At 41.6% G+C, this 26750-nt stretch overlaps 1 protein-coding gene across 1 annotated transcript; it reads left to right on the top strand.

Annotated features, from left to right (window-relative positions):
- The first annotated feature begins 4309 nt into the window (after positions 1-4309).
- Positions 4310-8009, top strand: LOC106578760 (microfibril-associated glycoprotein 4-like). Its single transcript, XM_045701919.1, has 5 exons — positions 4310-4406; positions 4551-4742; positions 6864-6960; positions 7115-7282; positions 7936-8009. Exons 1-5 carry the CDS (start codon positions 4401-4403, stop codon positions 8007-8009), a joined length of 537 nt encoding a protein of 178 aa, XP_045557875.1. The 5' UTR covers positions 4310-4400.
- The last annotated feature ends 18741 nt before the right edge of the window (positions 8010-26750 follow it).

Raw genomic sequence — 26750 nt, forward strand, 5'->3', positions numbered from 1 at the left:
CGTCTCCAGTCCTGGAGAATAGTACCAGCATAGAAGCAGACCGTGATATTGGAATACAACGACAAATTAATTTACATGAATTAGGACGATTAGGACTGCCTGAATGTAACCTATTGTATGTTGTAGCTAGAGACTGCCTGAATGTAACCTACTGTATGTTGTAGCTAGAAACTGCCTGAATGTAACCTATTGTATGTTGTAGCTAGAGACTGCCTGAATGTAACCTACTGTATGTTGTAGCTAGAGACTGCCTGAATGTAACCTACTGTATGTTGTAGCTAGAAACTGCCTGAATGTAACCTACTGTATGTTGTAGCTAGAGATTGCCTGAATGTAACCTACTGTATGTTGTAGCTAGAGACTGCCTGAATGTAACCTACTGTATGTTGTAGCTAGAAACTGCCTGAATGTAACCTACTGTATGTTGTAGCTAGAGACTGCCTGAATGTAACCTACTGTATGTTGTAGCTAGAGACTGCCTGAATGTAACCTACTGTATGTTGTAGCTAGAAACTGCCTGAATGTAACCTACTGTATGTTGTAGCTAGAGATTGCCTGAATGTAACCTACTGTATGTTGTAGCTAGAGACTGCCTGAATGTAACCTACTGTATGTTGTAGCTAGAGACTGCCTGAATGTAACCTACTGTATGTTGAAGTTAAAGACTGCCTGAAAAGCAATAAAATAAATGGCACCACTACTAAGACTGACTGTCTGCCCTGCTGCTTCTCAGTCTGCCCTGCTGCTTCTCAGTCTGCCCTACTGCTACTCAGTCTGCCCTACTGCTACTCAGACTGATTGTCTGCCCTACTGCTACTCAGACTGACTGTCTGCCCTACTGCTCCTCAGACTGGCTGTCTGCCCTACTGCTACTCAGACTGGCTGTCTGCCCTACTGCTACTCAGACTGGCTGTCTGCCCTACTGCTACTCAGACTGACTGTCTGCCCCACTGCTACTCAGACTGGCTGTCTGCCCTACTGCTACTCAGACTGACTGTCTGCCCTACTGCTACTCAGACTGACTGTCTGCCCTACTGCTATTCAGACTGGCTGTCTGCCCTACTGCTACTCAGACTGGTTGTCTGCCCTACTGCTACTCAGACTGACTGTCTGCCCTACTGCTACTCAGACTGGCTGTCTGCCCTACTGCTACTCAGACTGACTGTCTGCCCTACTGCTACTCAGACTGACTGTCTGCCCTACTGCTATTCAGACTGGCTGTCTGCCCTACTGCTACTCAGACTGGCTGTCTGCCCTACTGCTACTCAGACTGGCTGTCTGCCCTACTGCTACTCAGACTGACTGTCTGCCCTACTGCTACTCAGACTGGCTGTCTGCCCTACTGCTACTCATTCTCAAGAAAGATAGTCCTTTAGTACAGAAAGAAAGATAGGCCTTTAGCACAGAAAGAAAGGCCTTTAGTACAGAAAGAAAGATAGGCCTTTAGTACAGAAAGAACGATAGGTCTTTAGTAAAGAAGGAAAGATAGGTGTTTAGGGCTCCCGAGTTGCGCAACGGTCTAAGGCACTGCACCTCAGTGCTAGAGACTTCACTACAGACCCTGGTTCGATTCCAGGCTGTATCACAACCGGTCGTGATTGGGAGTCCCAGAGGGCGGCGCATAATTGGCCCAGCGTCGTCCGGGTTAGGGTTTGGCCGGGGTAGGCCGTCATGGTAAATAAGAATTTGTTCTTACTTGACCTGCCTAGTTAAATAAAGATGAAAAGAAAGATAGGTTTTCAGTAAAGAAAAGAAAGATAGGCATTTAAAAAACCTCTTAAGGATCCACCCCTTTTAAAAATAAATATAAAATCGCCCAAAATGACAAACCCAAATCCAAATCACACCTTTTTTATAAAGACCACCAGAGCTCATTGCAACACTCTGTACATATTCTGGTCCACACCTCTTTTATAAAGATAACTAATCATTCCTGGAATCACTCTTGTCTGTAAAAATTCCACTGGGCACAGACATCAGATTAAATTCTTGCTTGATTTACATTTGGTTGAGTTGTCAACTGTCGTGAATTCAATATGAAATCAATCCAAAAATGTCACCCTGTCATTGGATTTAGGTTAAAAGTTGAGTGAAAAAAGGACAGAAATCACTTACGTTGATTACTTTTTGCAATTACAATCAGTTTTCCACTTTGATTCAACGTCATAACATATCATTTTGTTGGTAGAAATGACGTGGAAACAACATTGATTCAACCAGTGATAGAGCCCACTCTTTGCCCTTTCACTGGGTACAGTTACATGCACTTATTGTGACCACTCAGATTAATATAATCATTAGATTAAAACGTTTAGGTGCATTACAAGATGAACAATTTCCCTAATAATCCTGTTTACATGAACACATCTGAAATAAGGCTAACAGATGTGACTTTGCTGAAAATCGACAATGAAAACAAAACGTTCTACCACAGCGACCATGTTATTTTTTTGGGAAGTCTTTTTGAGATCATAGTTCGGACATATAAAAACTATTTCTAAAATGCATAATTTCAGTTTTTTTCTGAACTCACTTCACTTTGGCGCAAAAGAGGGAAGCTTGCGCTGCTGATGCACCAGGTATTTTAATCAGTGAATGAGTAGTTGTGTCCAAACTTTTGACTGGTACTGAATATATATATATTTAAATGGCCGCCACCAGGAGGCGTTTTTGTGATGGCTCCATTTCTGAAAATGTTCAGTGCCCCGAACTTTAAAAGTGTACCACGTTTTCTACTTTTATTAAAAAAGGAACTTCATTTTCACATATCGCCTGGACTTTACGGAAAAACTATCTGTAACTATCTGTTACAACGTGTTACATTGTTTACTGGGGTATTGACTAGTTGACTCAGATTGAGTATGTTTACATGCTTACTAATAATCTGATATTAAACTGATTATGGCTGGTAGGCCGAGTCTGGCATTAGTCATGCAAACACCTTACTCTGTTTATCTTAATCGGCGTAACGTCATAATCAAAGTAACCAAACACTGATTAAAATACCTGGTGCATCAGCAGTGCAAGCTTCCCTCTTTTGCGCCAAAGTGAAGTGAGTTCAGAAAAAAACTGAAATTATTTATTTTAGAAATAGTTTTCATATGTCCGAACTATGATCTCAAAGACTTCCAAAAAAATAACATGGTCGCTGTGGTAGAACGTTTTGTTTTCATTGTCGATATTCAGCAAATTCACATCTGTTAGCCTTATTTCAGATGTGTTCATGTAAACAGGATTATTAGGGAAATTGTTAATCTTGTAATGCACCTAAACGTTTTAATCTAATGATTATATTAATCTGAGTGGTCACAATAAGTGCATGTAACTGTACCCAGTGAAAGGGCAGAGTGGGCTCTATCACTGGTTGAGTCAACGTTGTTTCCACGTCATTTCTACCAACAAAATGATATGTTATGACGTTGAATCAAAGTGGAAAACTGATTGTAATTGCAAAAAGTAATCAACGTAAGCGATTTCTGTCCTTTTTTCACTCAACTTTTAACCTAAATCCAATGACAGGGTGACATTTTTGGATTGATTTCATATTGAATTCACGACAGTTGACAACTCAACCAAATGTAAATCAAACAAGAATTTAATCTGATGTCTGTGCCCAGTGGAATGTTTACAGACAAGAGTGATTCCAGGAATTATTAGTTATCTGTATAAAAGAGGTGTGGACCAGGATGTGTACTGAGTGTTGCAATGAGCTCTGGTGGTCTTTATAAAAGAGGTGTGCATCTTCGTGGGGCAGGCATCTGCTCAGTCACTGATACAGGTAAGTGCAACATTTTAGACTGATCCAATGAACCATTGCATTTATGTTGAAAATCTTGTATCAATACTGCCTAAATGTGCCTAATTTGTTTATTAATAACTTTTCATGTTCAAAACTATGCACTCTCCTCAAACAATAGCATGGTATTCTTTCACTGTAATAGCTACTGTAAATTGGACAGTGCAGTTAGATAAACAAAAAATGTAAGCTGTCTGACAAGATCAGATATGTCTATGACCTGGGAATTGTTCTTGTTACTTACAACCTCATGCTAATCGCATTAGCCTACGTTAGCTCAACCATCCCGCAGAGGACCCACCAATCCTGAAGAAGTTTTAAAATACGTTATATACCAGCACATTCGACATAGGGTACCGGTCCAGTAGACTTATTTGTACTTAATGAACATGATACGATTGTTTAATTCAGGGGAAAAGTCATCCTGGGGGTCAGAAACTGGTGGTTCGATCCGGTGGCACAGCCTCTGTTTTAACTCTTTAACCAATAGTAGCTTTGACCTGAAGAATACTGTTGTAAATATGCTTCACATCCACTTAACTTACTCTTTTTTAGTAAACTATACAAAATTTCCTTCAAAGGCAAACGGACATCTATCTCAACAATGATGGTAGGTGTTAATAAATCATTATTAGAATAAGCAGGAAACAGCATTCATAGATACTAATGTGAATATGAGACATGTATCTTTAATGAACCATCACTAGACAGTATTTACATTACAACTGCTATATCCATCTACCCTGTGATGCAGTTCAGCTTGATGCTGGTCCTACTGGTCCCCGTGGCGGTACAGTCCTCCCTGCATCCAGTGGACTGTAACGAGGTGTACCAATCAGGTTCTGGACAGAATGGGGTTTACACTATTTATCCTGCAGGATCCACCTCACCTGTCCAGGTGTTCTGTGAGATGTCGATGGACAGTGCATATCCAGGAAAGTGGACGGTCAGTATCCAATGTTTCTACTCATTTTTAAATACACATAGGTATTTACTTTTGTTTTTTAATAACACTGTTAGCAATAGCTGTACATTTTTACAGTAATTCTACTGTAAATGAACTTACTTCCGATTACATTTATGACACAAACTGTTAAAAAAAATACCAGTCATTATACAGTAAGTTACTGGCTATTGAGTTGCAGGGAAAATACAGTAATATGTTTTTACAGATAAAATGTATTTTTTCAGTAAATATACAACTAACTGTATTTTTACAGCTACATTTTTTTTAAACAGTAATGTTACAATAACTATCACGGTACCCATTTAGTGATGACAGAATGCATTTGAAACTTCAAGCACAGTAAAAAGTGTCTACGACTCAATACAATGATTTGATTGATAGGAGTGGGAAAAAAGGTGCTTGTGCCTTGATAAGCACACCAAAGCACACCAACAACGGCATTAACGACAAGTAATCAAATAAAGATGGTACTATTTCACACCGTAGCCTGTTGATTTAGCAAGATAACTTTTCTTTCATTTTGATTTCGGCACAAATTAAAATGTGTTGCCTATGGATTACTGTTTCAACATTGTCTGAATGAAGAGTTCGGTGTTCGACTAGCAGCACTAACTCACCCATGGATTGATGTTTCAACATTGTCTGAATGAAGAGTTCAGTGTTCGACTAGCCACGTGTGACATGCACACGCAGTTACAAAACTGCTAGAGTTAGCTGCATGCGGACAAGCAATATCTATCGTCTTAGTACAGATGAAGTCTGAGCTGGAATGTGAAGCTAACTGAAGCTGGCTAGCTATAGAAAATCCTGACTAGATCTACTTTCAATCGTAGTATACCCATCAGGTGACATAGCAGGATATTCAGGTATCTGGTAACCAAGAGGTTTCCAGTCCATCTTCCAGGTGTGGTTGAGTCCCAAATGTATTCATAGTGAAGGAGTGAAGATTCTTCTGTCATACTTATCCTGTAAAATTACGATAACTTACGCATTGTCATCATTTACAAGTGTGTACTGTAATCAGAATACAGCAGCATACTGTCATTTTAGCATAATTCAGATACAGAAAAAATACTGTAAGTTGTTTTATATTTACTGTGTTTTTACTGCAACTTTTAGCAAAGTTCATAAATGTGACATAGACACAGTGTATGCAGTTACTGTATATTCACTGCAACCAGTAGCTGGTAGTGTTGCGTAAAATTACAGGATTGTTTTACAGTGTAGTTGAACCAGTACCAGGACATAGACACAGTGTAGTTGAACCAGTACCAGGATATAGACGCAGTGTAGTTGAACCAGTACCAGGACATAGACACAGTGGAGTTGAACCAGTACCAGGACATAGACACAGTGTAGTTGAACCAGTACCAGGATATAGACGCAGTGTAGTTGAACCAGGACATAGACACAGTGTAGTTGAACCAGTACCAGGACATAGACACAGTGTAGTTGAACCAGTACCAGGACATAGACACAGTGTAGTTGAACCAGTACCAGGACATAGACACAGTGTAGTTGAACCAGTACCAGGACATAGACACAGTGTAGTTGAACCAGTACCAGGACATAGACACAGTGTAGTTGAACCAGTACCAGGACATAGAGACAGTGTAGTTGAAGCAGTATCAGGACATAGACACAGTGTAGTTGAAGCAGTATCAGGACATAGACACAGTGGAGTTGAAGCAGTATCAGGACATAGACACAGTGTAGTTGAACCAGTACCAGGACATGGACACAGTGTAGTTGAACCAGTACCAGGACATAGACACAGTGTAGTTGAAGTGGTATCAGGACATAGACGCAGTGTAGTTGAACCAGTACAAGGACATAGACACAGTGTAGTTGAACCAGTACCAGGACATAGACACAGTGTAGTTGAAGCAGTATCAGGACATAGACACAGTGTAGTTGAACCAGTACCAGGACATAGACACAGTGTAGTTGAACCAGTACCAGGATATAGACACAGTGTAGTTGAAGCAGTACCAGGACATAGACACAGTGCACGTGTTCCCTTCTTCATTCTTTGCACATAAGAACGGATTTCCCATTAAAACCAATCAGTCATTTAAACAATATCTCTCTTTTAATCAGGTGATTCAGAAAAGACAGGGTGGATCAGTGAACTTCCACTGGAAGTGGAATGAGTACAAGAGTGGGTTTGGGAGCGCAGCTGGAGAGTACTGGCTGGGTAAGAACTGATTAAATGTCTAGCCTCCAGAACAATCTCTTCTTATATCCCTGTTTAGAGAATGAGCTCATCCTGTTCGTCCTAATTCATGTAAATTAATTTGTCGTTGTATTCCAACATCACGGTCTGCTTCTATGCTGGTACTATTCTCCAGGACTGGAGACGATGCATCTCCTGACTATGAGAAAGACCTATGAGCTGAGGGTGGACATGGAGGACTTTGAGGGGAAGAAGGTCTATGCTCAGTACTCCTCCTTCTCTGTTGGACCAGAGGCTGAAGGGTACCCTCTAAAGCTGGGTTCATTCAAAGATGGAGGAGCAGGTGGGTGACAACTTATATTGTCCAAGAAAAAAATTCAAAGAAAAGTTCCAAGAATATAGCACCAGAAAATAGTACCAGAAAAAAATTCTGAAGAAAAACAGTCCAAGAAAATCTGTCATTAAGGGTTCATAACTGTAACACCCTGGCCATAGAGAGGGGTTTTTGTTCTTTATTTTGGTTAGGCCAGGGTGTTACATTTTCCTTTCTCTATGTTTTTGTATTTCTTTGTTTTGGGCCGTGTGTGGCTCCCAATCAGGCACAGCTGAAGCTCGTTGTTGCCGATTGGGAGTCACACATAAGGAGCATGTTTTTCCTTTGGGTTTTGTGGGTAATTGTATTTTGTTAGTGTGTTTTCCTAACAGAACTGTTTGCTGTCGTCTTTTGTTTATTTTTGTAGTGTTCTCCTTTTCATTAAAACACTAATGATGAACACATCCTCCGCTGCGTATTGGTCCACCTTTTCCGACGATGACTTCTCTGTTTCATCTGACGACGAAGACAGCCGTTAAAATAACTGAAGATTTGCCAGTGGAAGTATTATCATTAGGTTATCTAGAGCCCTTTCCTTGTGTTGCTGGGCTGTGTTCTTTGTTCTTATCATCAGGAGATTCTATGACATCACAGTGGTCAGAAATCTCTGTTCTTATCCTCAGGAGATTCCATGACTCATCACAGTGGTCAGAAATCTCTGTTCTTATCCTCAGGAGATTCTATGACATCACAGTGATCAGACATCTCTGTTCTTATCCTCAGGAGATTCTATGACATCACAGTGATCAGACATCTCTGTTCTTATCCTCAGGAGATTCTATGACATCACAGTGATCAGACATCTCTGTTCTTATCCTCAGGAGATTCCATGACTCATCACAGTGGTCAGAAATGTACAACGTTAGATAAAGACCAGGACCTTTACGTCAACAACTGTGGCCAGTTGTACAACGGGGAATTCTGGTACAACAACTGCCATTGGACTAATCCCAATGGGATATACGCGTGGGGGGAGTCTACCTATGGTATTGGCATCAACTGGAGAACATGGAAAGACTTCACATACTCCCTGAAAACAATTACCATGAAGATCAGACCAGCCACTGGATAGAAGGGAAACACCTTAACTGATAACCATCTCTATTTTCTAACAGCATTTTGAAATCAACATTTTTAATTACAATGATTGCCATACAAACATATTTCCACCACTTGCACACATTACGTTTACCTGGGAGGGGGTCTTTATTTCTAGGTAAGGTTTGTGTTTGTGTCTTCAGAGAGTATTAGTGGGTGCTGCAGGACCCAGAACGTCATCTGATCTACAAAAAAGTGCACCTTTGCCATAGCAACAGAAACCTGACTGCAGTGGGGATGATGTGACTAACTCACTGTCTCTCTGTTTCATACCCTAACCCACGAATCACAGTGCTAATCTGTATTGGCAAAGAGCTTTAATTTTGTTTTATTGGTACACAGAACATTTTCGCAGAATTTAGGTTTGTTTTAGGTGTTTTTTGTTGTTGTTTTTGTTCAATCAGACTTTATGTCTCCTTCAGCAGTGGGGTCTTCCTATGTTAACCAATGACCAAAGAAAATAACACCCTCCTTACAATCAAACCAGGAGGAGGTTCGAATTGTAATGTTTTGAAATTGTAAACTTCAGTTTATAAAAATAATAAAAATTGGTTCTGCAATGTTGAAAATCGAATAACAATGTGTGGAATCTTTTTTTCCTCCAACTTATTTTAGAAGAAATAGGGAATTACAAAAGTGCAAGTTCATTAGGAGAGGATGAGGAAAGGATGTGGTCAACAGTCAATACATATATTCATATACAGTTACATGAAAGTTATTGGTGTTTGGTGATATTTCTTTTAAACCACTAACAATGGTAAGCCAAGCTTTTGGATGGACCAGAATAGTACAGTAGCCTATTCTTGATCAAAGACTTGCTACTGTGTAAACTGATCAAGAGTTGACAAACAGATCATTGGCAATCGGAGACATGATAATAATTGTCACTGCAATAGCAATATCTTATAACATTATTATTATTATTATTATTATTGCTATTGTTATTATTATTATTATTATTATTGCTATTGTTATTATTATTAGAACTACACAGAGTTTGAACCTAATTCCTCTTGATCAGAAATGGCATAACACGCTTTGTTATTTATCTTGGAACAAAACAGTATTCAAGCTTCAGCCCAGGCGAGCCAGCGCAACATAACATAAAGGGGTTAGTGTTAGCCCAAACCCTTCAAGCTTCAGCCAGGCGAGCCAGCAAAATAGAGTTCTAGAGAGAACAAGGGTTGCCATTTTCTCTGGAAAATGTCAAATTCTCAATGAACCTACAACATACTTTCCTTATGGTTTATTTTCCCTTCTTTGGCGAGATCTCAGCTCTATGTTGACAGTTTACCTATTCTTGCTGTAACACAGTGAGGAGGGCAAGGTTGTAGGACATTGGCCTAGAGCGCATGATTGTTTTTACTGAAAAGCGTCACAAAGTGATGCAAAGTGCTGCAAAGTCCTGCATGTCAATTTGAACTCACCTGTAAGAGATGATTGTCATGAACCACTCTAAATAGCAGGAGGGGTGAAGTCAGGCGCAGGAGACCGAGGTACGTGAAACACACTTTTAATGAAATAAGTCCAAAATTGCCGAAACAAGGCAGGGTGCAAAACGCCAAACAACAGGAAAAGAATCCTAGAAATGGGTCGGGACACAGCCCAGCAACCCTAATGCCTAAATAGTCAGTGGCAGAGGAAAACAATTGCCCAACCTACTAAAAGGGACGACACAAAATAATCCCGCACAAACCCCAACAACAAACAGACAGACTAAACACCCCCCTAATGAATTAACACAAAACAGGTGCTAACCTAGACAGACATCACCAAATGACACAGAAACATGGATCGGTGGCAGCTAGTAGGCCGGCGACGACGACCGCCGAGCGCCGCCCGACCGGGGAGAGGAGCCACCTTCTGTGGACGTTGTGACAATGATTCTCAGTTAGGATGTAATATATATTTGTTACTTAGCTACTTATTGTCTTAAACCCTAATTATGAAATGTGAAGCGTTATTCTTAACACTATCACTATTACTAGTATACATTTTTTTAAATGGTATTTCAAATTAATTGTAGATATTGTATTTTTCACTGTGCTGTGTTGAAACAGCATGTTACAGGATGTGTTGCTGGTCCAAAGGTTGAACCAATAGAAACAGCATGTTACAGGATGTGTTGCTGATCCAAAGGTTGAACCAATAGAAACAGCACGTTACAGGATGTGTTGCTGGTCCAAAGGTTGAACCAATAGAAACAGCATGTTACAGGATGTGTTGCTGGTCCAAAGGTTGAACCAATAGAAACAGCATGTTACAGGATGTGTTGCTGGTCCAAAGGTTGAACCAATAGAAACAGCATGTTACAGGATGTGTTGCTGGTCCAAAGATTGAACCAATAGAAACAGCATGTTACAGGATGTGTTGCTGGTCCAAAGGTTGAACCAATAGAAACAGCATGTTACAGGATGTGTTGTTACAGTTGTTTTGTGATCCATGAGTGAGGGTGTTGTTGTATTGATTTCCTTGTTTCTCTTAACATGAAATACAATTCAACACTGTACCAGAATCTACAACACAGTGATATTGCAGTATTTCCACAGTACTACACCAGCCAGTACAGTGGTGTAGCTGCTCATCCTGAATGAATGTATCCAGCATTTGATTCAAGCTTATTGAGCTGATATGGGCTGTACTGGTGGTATTGAGCTGACAGGCTTTACTGGTGTTATTGAGCTGACAGGGGCTGTACTGGTGGTATTGAGCTGACAGGGGCTGTACTGGTGTTATTGAGCTGACAGGGGGTGTACTGGTGGTATTGAGCTGACAGGGGCTGTACTGGTGTTATTGAGCTGATAGGGGCTGTACTGGTGTTATTGAGCTGACAGGGGCTGTACTGGTGGTATTGAGCTGACAGGGGCTGTACTGGTGTTATTGAGCTGTCAGGCTGTACTGGTGTTATTGAGCTGTACTGGTGTTATTGAGCTGATAGGGGCTGAACTGGTGTTATTGAGCTGACAGGGGCTGTACTGGTGTTATTGAGCTGTCAGGCTGTACTGGTGGTATTGAGCTGACAGGGGCTGTACTGGTGGTATTGAGTTGACAGGGGCTGTACTGGTGTTATTTAGCTGACAGTGGCTGTACTGGTGTTATTGAGCTGATAGGGGCTGTACTGGTGGTATTGAGCTGATAGGGGCTGTACTGGTGTTATTGAGCTGATAGGGGCTGTACTGGTGTTATTGAGCTGACAGGGGACTTTGTCATTATGGATGTTTCCACAGTGATAATGAAATAACAACACTCAATTTATGTTTCATTACATATTTCTGCTGCCAAATTCCTAAAGTGTGTGTGTGTATTAAAACCGGAGACAAGACCTCAACAGCCATGTGGACCAGTGCTCTTCTCTGTCAGCTGCCTGACTGACACACTCAGCTGGCTGTTTCTCTCTAACCCGGTCCTGGGTTTATCTGACTGACACACTCAGCTGGGTCTCTCTCTCTCTCTCTCGCTCAGGTTAATCTGACTGACACACAGCTGTCTCTCTCTCTCTCTCTCTCTCTCTCTCTCTCTGGTTTATCTGACTCAGCTGTCTCTGTCTTTCTCTCTCTCTCTCTCTCTCTCTCTCTCTCGGTTAATCTGACTGACACACCCAGCTGGGTCTCTCTCCTCTTTCTCTAACCTGGTCCTGGGTTTTGGCAAGTTGGTGCTCCAAGTTAAGTTTCGCTGGCTCTCTAAAACACCAACTAGGTGCAGCATTGTGTTGCAGCACGTTTGGTAGACATTAGCCCTTGTTTTCTTTACCTCATTAGAGGATGGATGGATGGATGTGTAGACGGTCTCTGTCAGGTTATGTTTAATGTACAGACAGAGAGCCAGTATGGTACACTAGGTGGTTGGAAGGACCTTTCAGGCTTCTAAAAATTACCCCACCTGTGGAACCTTTCCAGTTCTAAAAGGTTCCTCAAGGAACCTCTGTGTGAAGGGTTTTAGGAGGATCCTCTGTGTAGAAGGGTTTTAGGGGATCCTCTGTGTAAAGTGTTTTAGGAGGAACCTCTGTGTAAACGGTTTTAGTTGATCCTCTGTGTAAAGGGTTTTAGAGGAACCTAAAATTGCATAGGTTCTTATGATTTGCATAGGTTCTTGTGATTTGCATAGGTTCTAGAGTATCTCATACACCTCTGTACTCTATTGGCTGATAAAGAACTAACTGAAAGACACACCCCTACTAAGCCACACCTCCAGTCCAAGGTTGAAACATCAAAGGTTCCTCCATGAATCCCTTAACCAACTGAAGACGCAAATATGAACCATTAACTAGCAACGGTTCCCTGAGTATCTCCAGGGTTTCCTTGAATCACCACTCATTCTCAGAGTGTAAGGAAAAAGAGAATCCTCTTGCTGTGTTGAAACACACTGTCATGACTTCCGCCGAAGTCGGTCCCTCTCCTTGTTCGGGCGGCGTTCGGCGGTCGACGTCACCGGTCTTCTAGCCATCGCTGCTCCACCTTTCATTTTCCATTTGTTTTGTCTTGTTTTCCTGCACACCTGGTTCACATTCCCTCATCTGACTAAATGTATATTACCCTCTGTTCCCCCCCATGTCTGTGTGTGGAATTGTTTGTTTGTTACGTGTGGTTCGCATCTGGCTGTTTTGCGCCGGGTATGTGTTTGACCCGTGTGTTTTGTTTATTGTACCGTTTGTGTACTTTGGGCGTTATTGCTGTTTTCCTTGGGCATGAATAAAGTGCACCTGTTATCACCCATCTCTGCTCTCCTGCACCTGACTTACCTTCAACCAGTTGGGCACATCGTGACACACACGTTACGTAGCCAAACACAATTGTTTCACATTTTACATTTTAGTCATTGAGCAGACGTTATCCAGATCAACGTGCCGTTAGTACATTCATCTGAAGATACAGTTGAAGTCGGAAGTTTACATACACTAAGCGGACTGTGCCTTTAAACAGCTTGGAAAATTACAGAAAATTATGTCATGGCTTTAGAAGCTTCTGATAGGCGAATTGACATCATTTGAGTCAATTGGAGGTGTACCTATGGATGTATTTCAAGGCCTACCTTCAACCTCAGTGCCTCTTTTCTTGACAACATGGGAAAATCAAAAGAAATCAGCCATGACCTCAGAAAAATAATTGTAGACCTCCACAAGTGTGGTTCATCCTTGGGAGCAATTTCCAAACGCCTGAAGGTACCACGTTCATCTGTACAAACAATAGTACGCAAGTATAAACACCATGGGACCACGCAGCCGTCATACCGCTCAGGAAGGAGACACATTCTGTCTCCTAGAGATTAACGCACTTTGGTGTGAAATGTGCAAATTAATCCCAGAACAACAGCAAAGGACCTTGTGAAGATGTTGGAGGAAAAAGGTACAAAAGTATCGATATCCACAGTTAAACAAGTCCTAAATCAACATAACCTGAAAGCAAGAAGCCACTGCTCCAAAACCGCCATAAAAAAAAGCCAGACTACGGTTTGCAACAGCACATGGGGACAAAGATCATACATTTTGGAGAAATGTCCTCTGGTCTGATGAAACAAAAATAGAACTGTTTGGCCATAATGACCATCGTTATCTTTGGAGGAAAAAGGGGGATGCTTGCAAACCGAAGAACACCATCCCAACCGTGAAGCACGGGGGTGGCAGCATCATGTTGTGGGTGTGCTTTGCTGCAGGAGGGACTGGTGCACATCACAAAATAGATAGAATCATGAGGAGGAAAATTATGTGGATATATTGAAGAAACATCTCAAGACATCAGTCAGGAAGTTAAAGCTTGGTCGCAAATGGGTCTTCCAAATGGACAATGACCCCAAGCATACTTCCAAAGTTGTGGCAAAATGGCTTAAGGACAACAAAGTCAAGGTATTGGAGTGGCTATCACAATGCCCTAACCTCAATCCCAGTGAAAATTTGTGTGCAGAACTGAAAAAGCGTGTGCGAGCAAAGAGGCCTACAAATCTGACACAGTTACACCAGCTCTGTCAGGAGGAATGGGCCAAAATTCACCCAACTTATTGTGGGAAGCTTGTGGAAGGCTACCCGAAATGTTTGACCCAAGTTAAACAATTTTAAGGCAATGCTACCAAATACTAATTGAGTGTATGTAAACTTGTGTCCCACTGGGAATGTGATGAAAGAAATAAAAGCTGAAATAAATCATCCTCTCTACTATTATTCTGACATTTCACATTCTTAAAATAAAGTGGTGATCCTAACAGACCTAAGACAGGGAATTTTTACTAGGATTAAATGTCAGGAATTGTGAAACACTGAGTTTAAATTTATTTGGCTAAGAAGTATGTAAACTTCCGACTTCAACTGTAGCTAGGTGAGGCAACCACATATCACACACACACACACGCACCTTCAGCGCACACACACACACACACACACACACACACACACACACACACACACACACACACGCAACTTCAGCACACACACACACGCACGCCCTTAGCACGCACGCACGCACGCACACACACACACACACCCCTGTCTGTATTTTCAGAGATCCTGTCATTCTATAACAGGTTTATTCTGGACTAGGTCGTTTATTCTGGCCGAGGTTCTTTATTCTGGACGAGTTTCTGGACGAGTTCATTTATTCTGGACAAGGTCGTTTATTCTGGCAGAGGTTGTTTATTCTGGACAAGGTCATTTATTCTGGACGAGGTCGTTTATTCTGGATGAGGTTCTTTATTTTAGACGAGGATCTGGATGAGGTTGTTTATTCTGGCCGAAGTTGTTTTTTCTGGATGAGGTAGTTTATTCTAGACGAAGATCTGGACGAGGTCGTTTATTCTGGATGTGGTCGTTTATTCTGGACGAGGTTGTTTATTCCGGACCATGTCGTTTATTCTGGATGAGGTTCTGGACGAGGTTCTGGATGAGGTCGTTTATTCTGGACGAGGTTCTGGATGAGGTTGTCATATGATGTTTGGAGAGAAGCCAAGAGATGTTGAGACAGATGGGGCCTCTATTCACCAGGAGAATATTTCACATTGACAGGCAGAGCAGATACAAAGGTAGAAGCTAGTAACAGAGCAGAGAACAGAGCAGGGAACAGAGCAGAGAACAGAGCAGAGAACAGGGCAGGGAACAGGGCAGGGAACAGGGCAGGGAACAGAGCAGGGAACAGAGCAGGGATCAGAACAGGGAACAGAGCAGAGAACAGGGCAGGGAACAGGGCAGGGAACAGAGCAGGGAACAGAGCAGGGAACAGAGCAGGGTACAGAGCAGGGAACAGAGCAGAGAACAGAACAGGGAACAGAGCAGAGAACAGAGCAGGGAACAGGGTAGGGAACAGGGCAGGGAACAGAGCAGGGAACAGGTCAGGGAACAGAGCAGAGGACAGAGCAGGGTAGGGAAGGGAACAGGGCAGGGAACAGGGCAGGGAACAGAGCAGGGAACAGAGCAGGTAACAGAGCCGGGAACAGAGCAGGGAACAGAGCAGGGGACAGAGCAGGGTAGGGAAGGGAACAGGGCAGGGAACAGAGCAGGGAACAGAGCAGGGAACAGAGCAGGGAACAGAGCAGAGAACAGAGCAGAGAACAGAGCAGGGAACAGAGCAGAGAACAGAGCAGGGAACAGAGCAGGGTAGGGAACAGAGCAGGGAACAGAGCAGGGAACGGAATAGGGCAGGCAACTGAGCACGGTAGGGCAGGGAACAGAGCAGGGAACAGAGCAGGGAACAGAACAGGGAACAGAGCAGGGAACAGAGCAGGGAACAGAGCAGGGAACAGAACAGGGAAAAGAGCAGGGTAGGGCAGGGGCGGAGACAGGCACCAAACCGTACAGACAATAGCAAGTAGAATAATAACTGTAAGGTGTTAGCGTCATGGTAACAATACATGTGGAATCCGTCTGAAGTATTTCTCCTGTGGCTCTTTGGGGCTTCTGATTATTTGACCTCTCACCAGGGCCAGATCTAGCATTTGGGGGCCCTAAGCAACATTTTGTGTGGGGGACCCCCCCCCCACAGCTCGCTCAACACTGTTTATGTTAATACCTGTACAGTACGTCTATGATAATGTCTCAGACAGCTCTCTCAACACTGTTTATGTTAATACCTGTACAGTACGTCTTTGATAATGTCTCAGAGAGATCTCTCAACACTGCACTGTTTATCTTGTAACCTGTACAGTATGTCTGTGTTGCAGTGTTGAAAGGGTTTGTTTTAATCCCTGTTATGATGTCATATAGCAACATAATTACGAAGAATAATCAATCTAAAGGGAGAAGAAAGACGGCAACATGATTCATCATCTAATATCTGAGGTGGGGTTCCAGTCAATGTTCTCTCTGAGCTGAGGATATCTGAGGTAGAACCTGGGATTCCAGTCAATGTTCCCTCTGAGCTGAGGACAACATGGATCATCATCTAATATCTGAGGTAGAACCTGGGGTTCTAGTCAATGTTCCCTCTGAGCTGAGTGCTTGCCTGAGTAGCTCCCCAGGGACTGCCGAGCAGAAGAAAAATCTGCCCCTGCAGAGAAGTGTGAGATTAAAATTCACTCCTCAATTTTCTACAGTTTTCCTAGTTAGTTAATAAGGATCAAATCCTTTTTTTCAATTTCCACCTAAAATGACAATCCCAAATCTAACTGCCTGTAGTTCAGGACCATATATATATGCATATTATTGATACCATTTGAAAGGAAACACTTTGAAGTTTGTGGAATTGTGAAATTAATGTAGGATAATTTAACACATCAGATCTGGTAAAATATTATTAAAACATCATCTTTGAAATGCAAGAGAAAGGCCATTAATTGAGATAGGATTCTATGTGTAATTGAGATGTTGTCCACAAGATGGCAGTAGTGTGTGCAAAGTTTCAGACTGATCCAGGGAAGAATTACATCACCACACAATATTTTGTATCAAGTCTGCCATGAGCTTTCCCAAATGTGCCGAATTGGTCAATTAATACATTTTCAAGTACATAACTATAGAGAACATACAAAAATGCTATGGTAATAAAAAAAGTAAATTACAAACTCTCAGGAATGTCATACATGATGGATCATTAGCTTCCCTACAGAAAATACACTAACCTTCACACATCTAGATGGGGTTGGTTGGAGTGGAGCCAGAGACAGCAGGGGGTCAAACTGTAAGACATGTCTATGCCCCGGAAAGTTAACTGTTGTTTACAACGTCATTCTAGATACATTATCGCATGTTGAGCAACAAGTGTCACGGTTTAGGGATCCCGTAGAGGTTTACACTATCAATGTTTCCCTTTACTGTAGGAATTGTGATCGAATCAATGCAATATTAGCCACTTTCAATGCAACAAACCGAAACAAAACAAACTATGCGTAGGGATTCTATTGCATTGACACATGACTCAGGTCAGTTCTCTACACAGACCGGTGCACCATAACCAATCAGAGCTGCAGTAAGCCTATATGCAAATAGGCCATTGCAATATATGGATTTGTGCCATTCACTTTGAACTGGACTGTGTTTACAGCATGAGTGATAGCGATTATTATGTGCTTGTTTTGAGGTCAGAGCTGCATGTAGCCACATGTGTACATTTGTTTATAATATTTGCTCGTTAGTGAGTTAGTAGCCCAGCTATAGTTAATTTCTAGTCAACAATGAGGGGGTGGTTTCTTTCAACAAGAGCACAAAACCTCCACATTTCTAGCCATCTTTGAAAAGCCAGTCAGGTAAATATCTTTTTTTATGTCTTAGATAATACAGTGTTTTATTTTGAGACAGGCTTGAATATGCTCAGTAGCCAACAGGCAGAGGGTAGCATAATGTGTCTGATTCTCTGCAATAATGGTATGGGAATAATAACGAATGTTATTTTGTGAAGTGGTTTCTTGCGTCAAACAACAGCACAATGTCCAGTCACCTCCTTGTCCGAAGAACAAGTGGATAAACAGGTTTATGTCAAGCCCAGCATGATTCTTTTTCAAAAGTCTCATGGAATGTACTCATACATTGAACACCACACATTGGCTGCGACTGTAGGCTGAATGATAGAACAGCTATTTCCATGTTAAAATGTTAAGGGGTGCGTTTTCTGCCATATTTTTGATGGTAGGCTAACATTATGATCAAATAGTCACAGTAGCCTACTTGACCACTGTTAAAACTAACAAAGCACAGCCTCAGTGTTCACAGTAAACGCGAGCTGGAATTTTCACAACGTTCAAGTGGACCATTGGTGTGGACCAAGGTCATTCTTTGGTGATGTGGACACGGAGGAACTTAAAGGTCTCGATCCGCTCCACTACAACCCCATCGATGTGGATGGGGGCGTGCTCTTTCTCGTGTAGTCCGCGATCAGCTCCTTTGTCTTGCTGACATTGAGGGAGAGGTTGTTGTTCTGGCACCATCATGTCTCTGACCTCCTCCCTGTAGGCGGTCTCATCGTCTTCAGTGATCAGGCCTACCACCGTCATGTCATTAACAAACTTGTGCGCAGCCACGCAGTTGTGGGTGAACAGGGAGTACAGGATGGGACTAAGCACACACCCCTGAGGGGTCCCCGTGTTGTGGGACACCGTGGCGGATGTGGAAGGCACCACAGTGCCCTCCAAGTGTGCATCCACCTTTCCCTCAATAAAATGCAAATCAATTTATACAATTTTTGATATGCGTTTTTCTGGATTTTTTTGTTGTTATTCTGTCTCTCACTGTTCAAATAAACCTACCATTACAATTATAGACTGATAATTTCTTTGTCAAACGTACAAAATCAGCAGGGGATCAAATAATTTTTTCCCTCGCTGTATCTGTACCTGGTTCTACATTTTTTGAAAGGGGCATGCTTATATTAAGATGGTGGGGAAGGCACTTTTAAAGAATGACAAGGCATCCTCAACTGACGGGATGAGGTCAATATCCTTCCAGGATACCCGGGCCAGGTTGATTAGAAAGGCCTGCTCACTGAAGTGTTTTAGGGAGCATTTGACAGTGATGAGGGGTGGTCGTTTGACCGCGGACCCATTACGGATGCAGGCAATGAGGCAGTGATCGCTGAGATTTTGGTTGAAAACAGCAGAGGTGTATTTGGAGGGCAAGTTGGTTAGGATGATATCTATGAGTGTGCCCGTGTTTACGGATTTGGGGTTGTACCTGGTGGGTTCATTGATAATTTGTGTGAGATTGAGGGCATCAAGCTTAGATTGTAGGGTGGCCGGGGTGTTAAGCATGTCCCAGTTTAGGTCACCTAGCAGCACGAGCTCGGAAGATAGATGGGGGGCAATCAGTTCACATATGGTGTCCAGGGCACAGCTGGGGGCAGAGGGTGGTCTATAGCAAGCAGCAACGGTGAGAGACTTGTTTCTGGAAAGGTGGATTTTTAAAAGTAGAAGCTAGAATTGTTTGGGTACAGACCTGGATAGTAAGACAGAACTCTGCAGGCTGTCTCTGCAGTAGAATGCAACACTGCCCCCGTTGGCAGTTCTATCTTGTCGGAAAAGGTTATAGTTAGGGATGGAAATTTCAGGAATTTTGGTGAACTTCCTAAGCCAGGATTCAGACACGGCTAGGACATCAGGGTTGGCAGAGTGTGCTTAAGCAGTGAATAAAACAAACTTAGGGAGGAGGCTTCTAATGTTAACATGCATGAAACCAAGGCTATTACGGTTACAGAAGTCAGCAAATGAGAGCATCTGGGGAGTAGGAGTGGAGCTAGGCACTGCAGGGCCTGGATTTACCTCTACATCACCAGAGGAACAGAAGAGGAGTAGGATGAGGGTACGGCTAAAGGCTAACAGGACTGGTCGCTTGGTGCGTTCAGAGCAGAGAGTAAAAGGAGCAGGTTTCTGGGCATGAGAGAATAGATTCAAGGCGTAATGTTCAGACAGAGGTATGGTAGAATGTGAGTACATTGGAGGTAATGATGAGAGAGATATCGTCTCTGGAGACGTTTAAACCAGGTGATGTCACCGCATATGTGGGAGGTGGAAGTAAATGGTAGGTTAACTTCTTGGGGCTATGTGGGATGCTAGCGTGCCACCCGTGGTGCACCCTATCAACAGCAGGTGCATTTCAAGAGCGGCAAATTTGAAACCAAATAAATGTCAAAATTCAAATTTTTCAAACATACAACTATCTTACACCCTTTGAAAGATAAAGATCTCCTTAATCTAACCACGTTGTCCGATTTCAAAAAGGTTTTACGGCGAAAGCATAAAGTTAGATTATGTTAGGAGAGTACATTGACAATAGCTGTGTGTAATGTTTTGTCAATTCAAAGACGGGCGTCACCAAAACCATAAAACCAGCTAAAATGATGCACTAACCTTTTACAATCTCCATCAGATGACACTCCTAGGAAATTATGTTAGACAATGCATGCATTTCTAGTTCTATCAAGTTCATATTTATATCCAAAAACAGCGTTTTACTATGGCATTGATGTTGAGGAAATCGTTTCCCTCCAATAACCGGCAGTCAAGTCAGCACCACAAATTAAATAATTAAAATAAGAAAACATTGGTAAAATATTATATTGTCATTTAAAGAATTATAGATTTACATCTCTTGAACGCAATCAACTTGCCAGATTTAAAAATAACCTTACTGGGAAATCACACTTTGCAATAATCTGAGCACTGCGCCCAGAAAAATATGCTTTGCTATACAGACAAACGGCCATGTTGGAGAGATCTATAATAGAAATTCCTATGTAAATAATCCATTACCTTTGATTCTCTTCATCAGATGTCACTTCCAGGAATCCCAGGTCCATTACGAATGTAGTTTTGTTCAAAAAAGCTCATCATTTATATCCAAAAAGCTCCGTCTTGTTAGCACATGATCTAAGCCAGCCGGACTTCTCGTCATGAACGAGGGGAAAAAATATATTTACGTTCGTTCAAACATGTCAAACGTTGTATAGCATAAATCATTAGTGCCTTTTTTAACCAGAACATGAATAATATTCAAGGTGGACGAATGCATTCTCTTTTATAACGTATTGGAACGAGGGTGCCCAACATGAACTCGCGCGCCAGAGTCTAATCTGCCATCACCGTTCCATGGCTCTTGTTCGGTCAGATCTCACAGTAAAAGACTCAAAACACTTTGTAAAGGCTGGTGACATCTAGTGGAAGCAATAGGAAGTGCCAAAACATTAATCAACCCCTGTGTGTTTCAATGGCATAGGCTTAAAGGTAATTCAACACATCAGGTATCCACTTCCTGTCAGAAAATGTCTCAGGGTTTTGCCTGCCAAATGAGTTCTGTTATACTCACAGACACCATTCAAACAGTTTTAGAAACTTTAGGGTGTTTTCTATCCATATATAATAAGTATATGCATATTCTAGTTACTGGGTAGGATTAGTAACCAGATTAAATCGGGTACGTTTTTTTATCCAGACGTGAAAATACTGCCCCCTAGCCCCAACAGGTTAAGGCATATTGATCAGGGCTAGAGGCTCTACAGTGAAATAAGACAATAATCACTCACCAGGACAGTAATGGACAAGGCATATTGATATTAGGGAGAGGCATGCGTAGCTGGGTGATCAATAGGGGTGGTTGGGCTGGCTGGAGACACGGCGATTCAGACAGCTAGCAGGCCGGTGCTAGTAAGCTAGCAGAAGGGCCTTAGAGGGACGTCTCGACGGAGGAAAGTCTCTTTTGAGAGTGCTCTATGGTGGTAATGAACAACCATCTACTGCCCTCTAGGGAACACAAGTATTACATAAACTACTGCCCTCTAGGGAACAGAACAAGTATTACATCAACTACTGTCCTCTAGGGAACAAAACAAGTATTACATCAATTACTGTCCTCTAGGGAACAAAACAAGTATTACAGCAATTACTGTCCTCTAGGTAACAAAACAAGTATTACATCAATGACTGTCCTCTAGGGAACAAAACAAGTATTACATCAATTACTGTCCTCTAGGGAACAAAACAAGTATTACATCAATTACTGTCCTCTAGGGAACACAACAAGTATTACATCAACTACTGCCCTCTAGGGAGCAAAACAAGTATTACATCAACAACTGCAACCTCAGTTTCTACCACTAGATGGGTATAGCTGCACTGGTAATGGAAATCATAGCCAGGGACAAAGCCTGCTCTACCTACAGCATGTTCCTGGCAGAACAAATATGTCTGAGAAGTACATCATGTTTTTAGATTCTCTGTGGTTCTGTGGGTCTGCTAATTATGTTTTACAGCTAGAAGATCTGACTTTTCTCCTGAAAGCATATCACACAAAGGTTCCCTCCGAGTTTACAAACCAAACACACAGGGAATCAAACACACAGGGAATCAAACCAAACACACAATCTACGTCTCAAATAGCACCCTATTCCCTATTTAGTGCACTACTTTTGCACTAAATAGGGAATACGGTGCAATTTGGGATACAACCTGCACACACAGTCTGTCTGATCATCAGGAGACACCCAGCCTGTTCCCAGAGGAGAAATTAAATCAGGGATCGAGAAAAAGGTGGAGAGAGAGAATAATATGGAGGGATAGAGAGAGAGAGAGAGAGAAATAGGGAAGGCAAGAGAGAGAGAGTGAGAGAGAGAGAAAGAAAGGGAAGGAGAGAGAGAAAGAGAGAATGAGAGAGAGAGAGAAAGAGGGAAGGCAAGAGAGAGAGAAAGAGAGAAAAAGGGAAGGCAAGAGAGAGAGAGAGCGAGAGAGAAAGAGAGAGAAAGAGGGAAGGCAAGAGAGAGAGAGAGAGAGAGAGAGAGAGAGAGAGAGAGAGAGATAAAATAACACACACATTATGTTTTAGTTTTAGTTGAATTGTAAAAAAAAAATTGCATTGCTTTTATATCGTTGTATTTTACATTTGTGACTTTCCTTTTCAATCACTGTGTCTTAGTGTTTTAGTGCAGTTAGATTAACAAGAATGTAAGCTTTCTGCCAATATCAGATATGTGTATGTCCTGGGAAATGTTATTGTAACTTACAACCTCATGCTAATCGCATTAGCCTACGTTAGCTAAACCGTCCCGTGGAAAGGAAAGCGATCCCGAAGAAGTTTTAAAACCTGTTAAGGATCTCTACAGATCAGTGTCCCACCCACGGAACGGTTGAGCTAACGTAGGCTAACGCGACTGGCATGAGGTTGTAAGTAGCAAGAACATTTCCAAGGACATAGACATATCTGATATTGGCAGAAAGCTTAAATTCTTGTTAATCTAACTGCGCTGTCCAATTTACAGTAGCTATTACAATGAAATAATACCATGCTATTGTTTGAGGATGGTGCACAATTATGAACTTGAAAGTTATTAATTGGGGCTAGGGGGCAGTATTTGCCCGGCCGGATAAAAAAACGTACCTGATTTAAACTGGTTACTACTCTTGCCCAGAAACGAGAATATGCATATAGATTTTGATAGAAAACACTCTAAAGTTTCTAAAACTGTTTGAATGGTGTCTGTGAGTATAACAGAACTCATATGGCAGGCCAAAACCTGAGAAGATTCCATACAGGAGGTGCACTGTCTGACAATTTGTTGTCCTTCAGTTGCATCTCTATCGAAAATACAGCATCTCTGCTGTATACCTGACATTTTCTAAGGCTTCCATTGGCTCTCAGAAGGCGCCAGAAAGTGTAATGGGGTGTCTGCTGTCTCTGGGCGAAGAACAGCAGGAGAATTTGTGAATGGTCAGCCTGGGGACAGTGACACTGGAGATGCGCGTTCATGAGAATTCTCCATTTTTTTCTTTCAGCCTTTGAATGAATACAATGACTCCCGGTTGGAATATTATCGCTATTTTACGAGAAAAATAGCATAAAAATTGATTTTAAACAGCGTTTGACATGCTTCGAAGTAAAATCTGACACTGCGATTGCATAAAGGAGTTCTGTATCTATAATTCTTAAAATAATTGTTATGTATTTTGTGAACGTTAATCATGCTAATGTAAAAAGCTGTTTTTTGATATAAATATGAACTTGATTGAACAAAACATGCATGTATTGTATAACATAATGTCCTAGGAGTGTCATCTGATGAAGATCATCAAAGGTTAGTGCTGCATTTAGGCACATGTGGGCAGTCTTGACATTTTGAACAGAAATGCAATGGTTCGTTGGATCAGTCTAAAACGTTGCAAATACACTGCTGCCATCTTGTGGCCAAAATCAAAATTTCAGATGGGCTGGAATAATACATTAAAGCCTTTCTCTTGCATTTCAGAAAATGATGGTACAACAAAAAACAGTTTGGTTTTTTCTTTGTATTACTTTTTTACCAGATCTAATGTGTTATATTCTCCTACATTCCATTCACATTTCCCCAAACTTCTAAGTGTTTCCTTTCAAATGGTATCAATAATATACATATCCTTGCTTCAGGTCCTGAGCGACAGGCAGTTAGATTGGGTACATCATTTTAGGCAAAAATTGAAATAAAGCGGCGGATCCTTAACCTCATTGGATATTGGAGCAGGTGTTCCGCTAGCGGAACGTCTAGATGTAAGAGTTAAGTTTCTACTACAACTAGCTTGATGGTTGTAGCCATCAATTGTCCCTTTAAAGGGGCCATTTGAAGTTGCTACATTTATTTTTTGACTTTTAACCTCTTACATCTAGACGTTCCGCTAGCGGAACACCTGCTCCAATAGCCAATGATGGGCGTGGCGCGAATTACAAATTCCTCAAAAATACAAAAACTTCAATTTTTCAAACATATGACTATTTTACACCATTTTAAAGACAAGACTCTCCTTTATCTAACCACACTGTCCGATTTCAAAAAGGCTTTACAACGAAAGCAAAACAGATTATGTCAGCAGAGTACCCAGCCAGAAATAATCAGACACCCATTTTTCAAGCTAGCGTATAATGTCACATAAATACAAACCACAGCTAAATGCAGCACTAACCTTTGATGATCTTCATCAGATGACACCCCTAGGACATTATGTTATCCTCTCCAGCGTCTGATCCCGTCAGCAGGATCAAAATCCAGCGAAAAATCATATCGCCAATTAGCATAAAAAAAAGCATAATAAAAAAAATATATATATTATTATTATATTTTTTTTTATAGATACACCTCTCCTGAATCGACCCACGTCATCCGATTTCAAAAAGGTTTTACAGGAAAAGCAAATCATTAGATTATGTGAGATGAGTCCATCGTAAAAAGCAGCTTCATAGCCATTTTCCGACCAACCACTTGCATCACATATAATCAAAAAACAGCTAAATGCAGCACTAACCTTTTACAAACTTCATCAGATGGCACCCCTAGGACATCATGTTATACAATGCATGCATTCTTTTGTTCAATAAAGGTCATATTTATATATAAAAACAGCATTTTACATCTCTGTCTGACGTTGACTAAATAATTTCCCCTCAAATGCGTCCCGGTAAACAATGCTACAATTCCCTAAATTATTATCCGATAACGATTTTTTAAATTTATATTGTCAATCTAACATTTATAGATGAATATCTCTTGAGAACACCTGTCATACCAGATTTTAAATTAACTTTACTGGGTAATCACACTTTGCGATAAAAGGAGATGCGATACTCAGAAAATGAGCTAATATACAGAGCTCGGCGCCATCTTGGCACAATCGCATGTCACATCTCATCTTGTATAATATTGTCAATAATCGCCTACCTTTAGTTGTCTTCATCAGAAAGCATCCCAGGTCCACAACAGATGTATTTTCGGTCGAAAAAGTCCATACTTCACGTTCCATTAGCCTGCTGTTGGTAGCGCGTCCTTGGGCTCTCTCCAAATTCTCCGATGTGCGCAGGGCTGAAGTTTCGGATAAAATGATTCTCCCGCCTGTAGGTTCGTTCAAACATGTCAAACGTTGTAAAACATTAATCTTCAGGGCCTGTAACACCAAGAGAGCCAATAAGATTCGAGGGGGATGATTTAATTGTCTTTCAAACCCATTCCAAAGGTGGGGGTAGACATGGTCGCCGGCGTCATAATGGTGATGGCCCATCCCCTGTGACCAATTTCCCAAGAGTATCATTCACTGAGTTTCGACTGTATAAGGCTCAAACCACTGTGAAAAGACTGGCGACATCTAGTGGAAGCAATAGGAAGTGCTCACTGAACCATGGTTAACGGTGTGATTTATAGGGAAAGATGAGAAGTCGAGTCCACAATTCTGAATTTCACTTCCTGTTTCAATCGGTCTCGGGGTTTTGACTGCCATTTGAGTTCTGTTATACTCACAGACACCATTCAAACAGTTTTAGAAACTTTACAGTGTTTTCTATCCATATATAATAAGTATATGCATGCCCTAGCTTCTGAGTTTGATTAGTAGGCCGTTGAAAATGGGAACGATTTTTTTTCAAAATGCGCTGTGGCGCCCCCTATCCTAGGGTATCCTCAAGAGGATTTATACAATACATGCATGTTTT

This window comes from Salmo salar, chromosome ssa19 (genome assembly GCF_905237065.1).
Source record: "Salmo salar chromosome ssa19, Ssal_v3.1, whole genome shotgun sequence".
Lineage (NCBI taxonomy): Eukaryota > Metazoa > Chordata > Actinopteri > Salmoniformes > Salmonidae > Salmo > Salmo salar.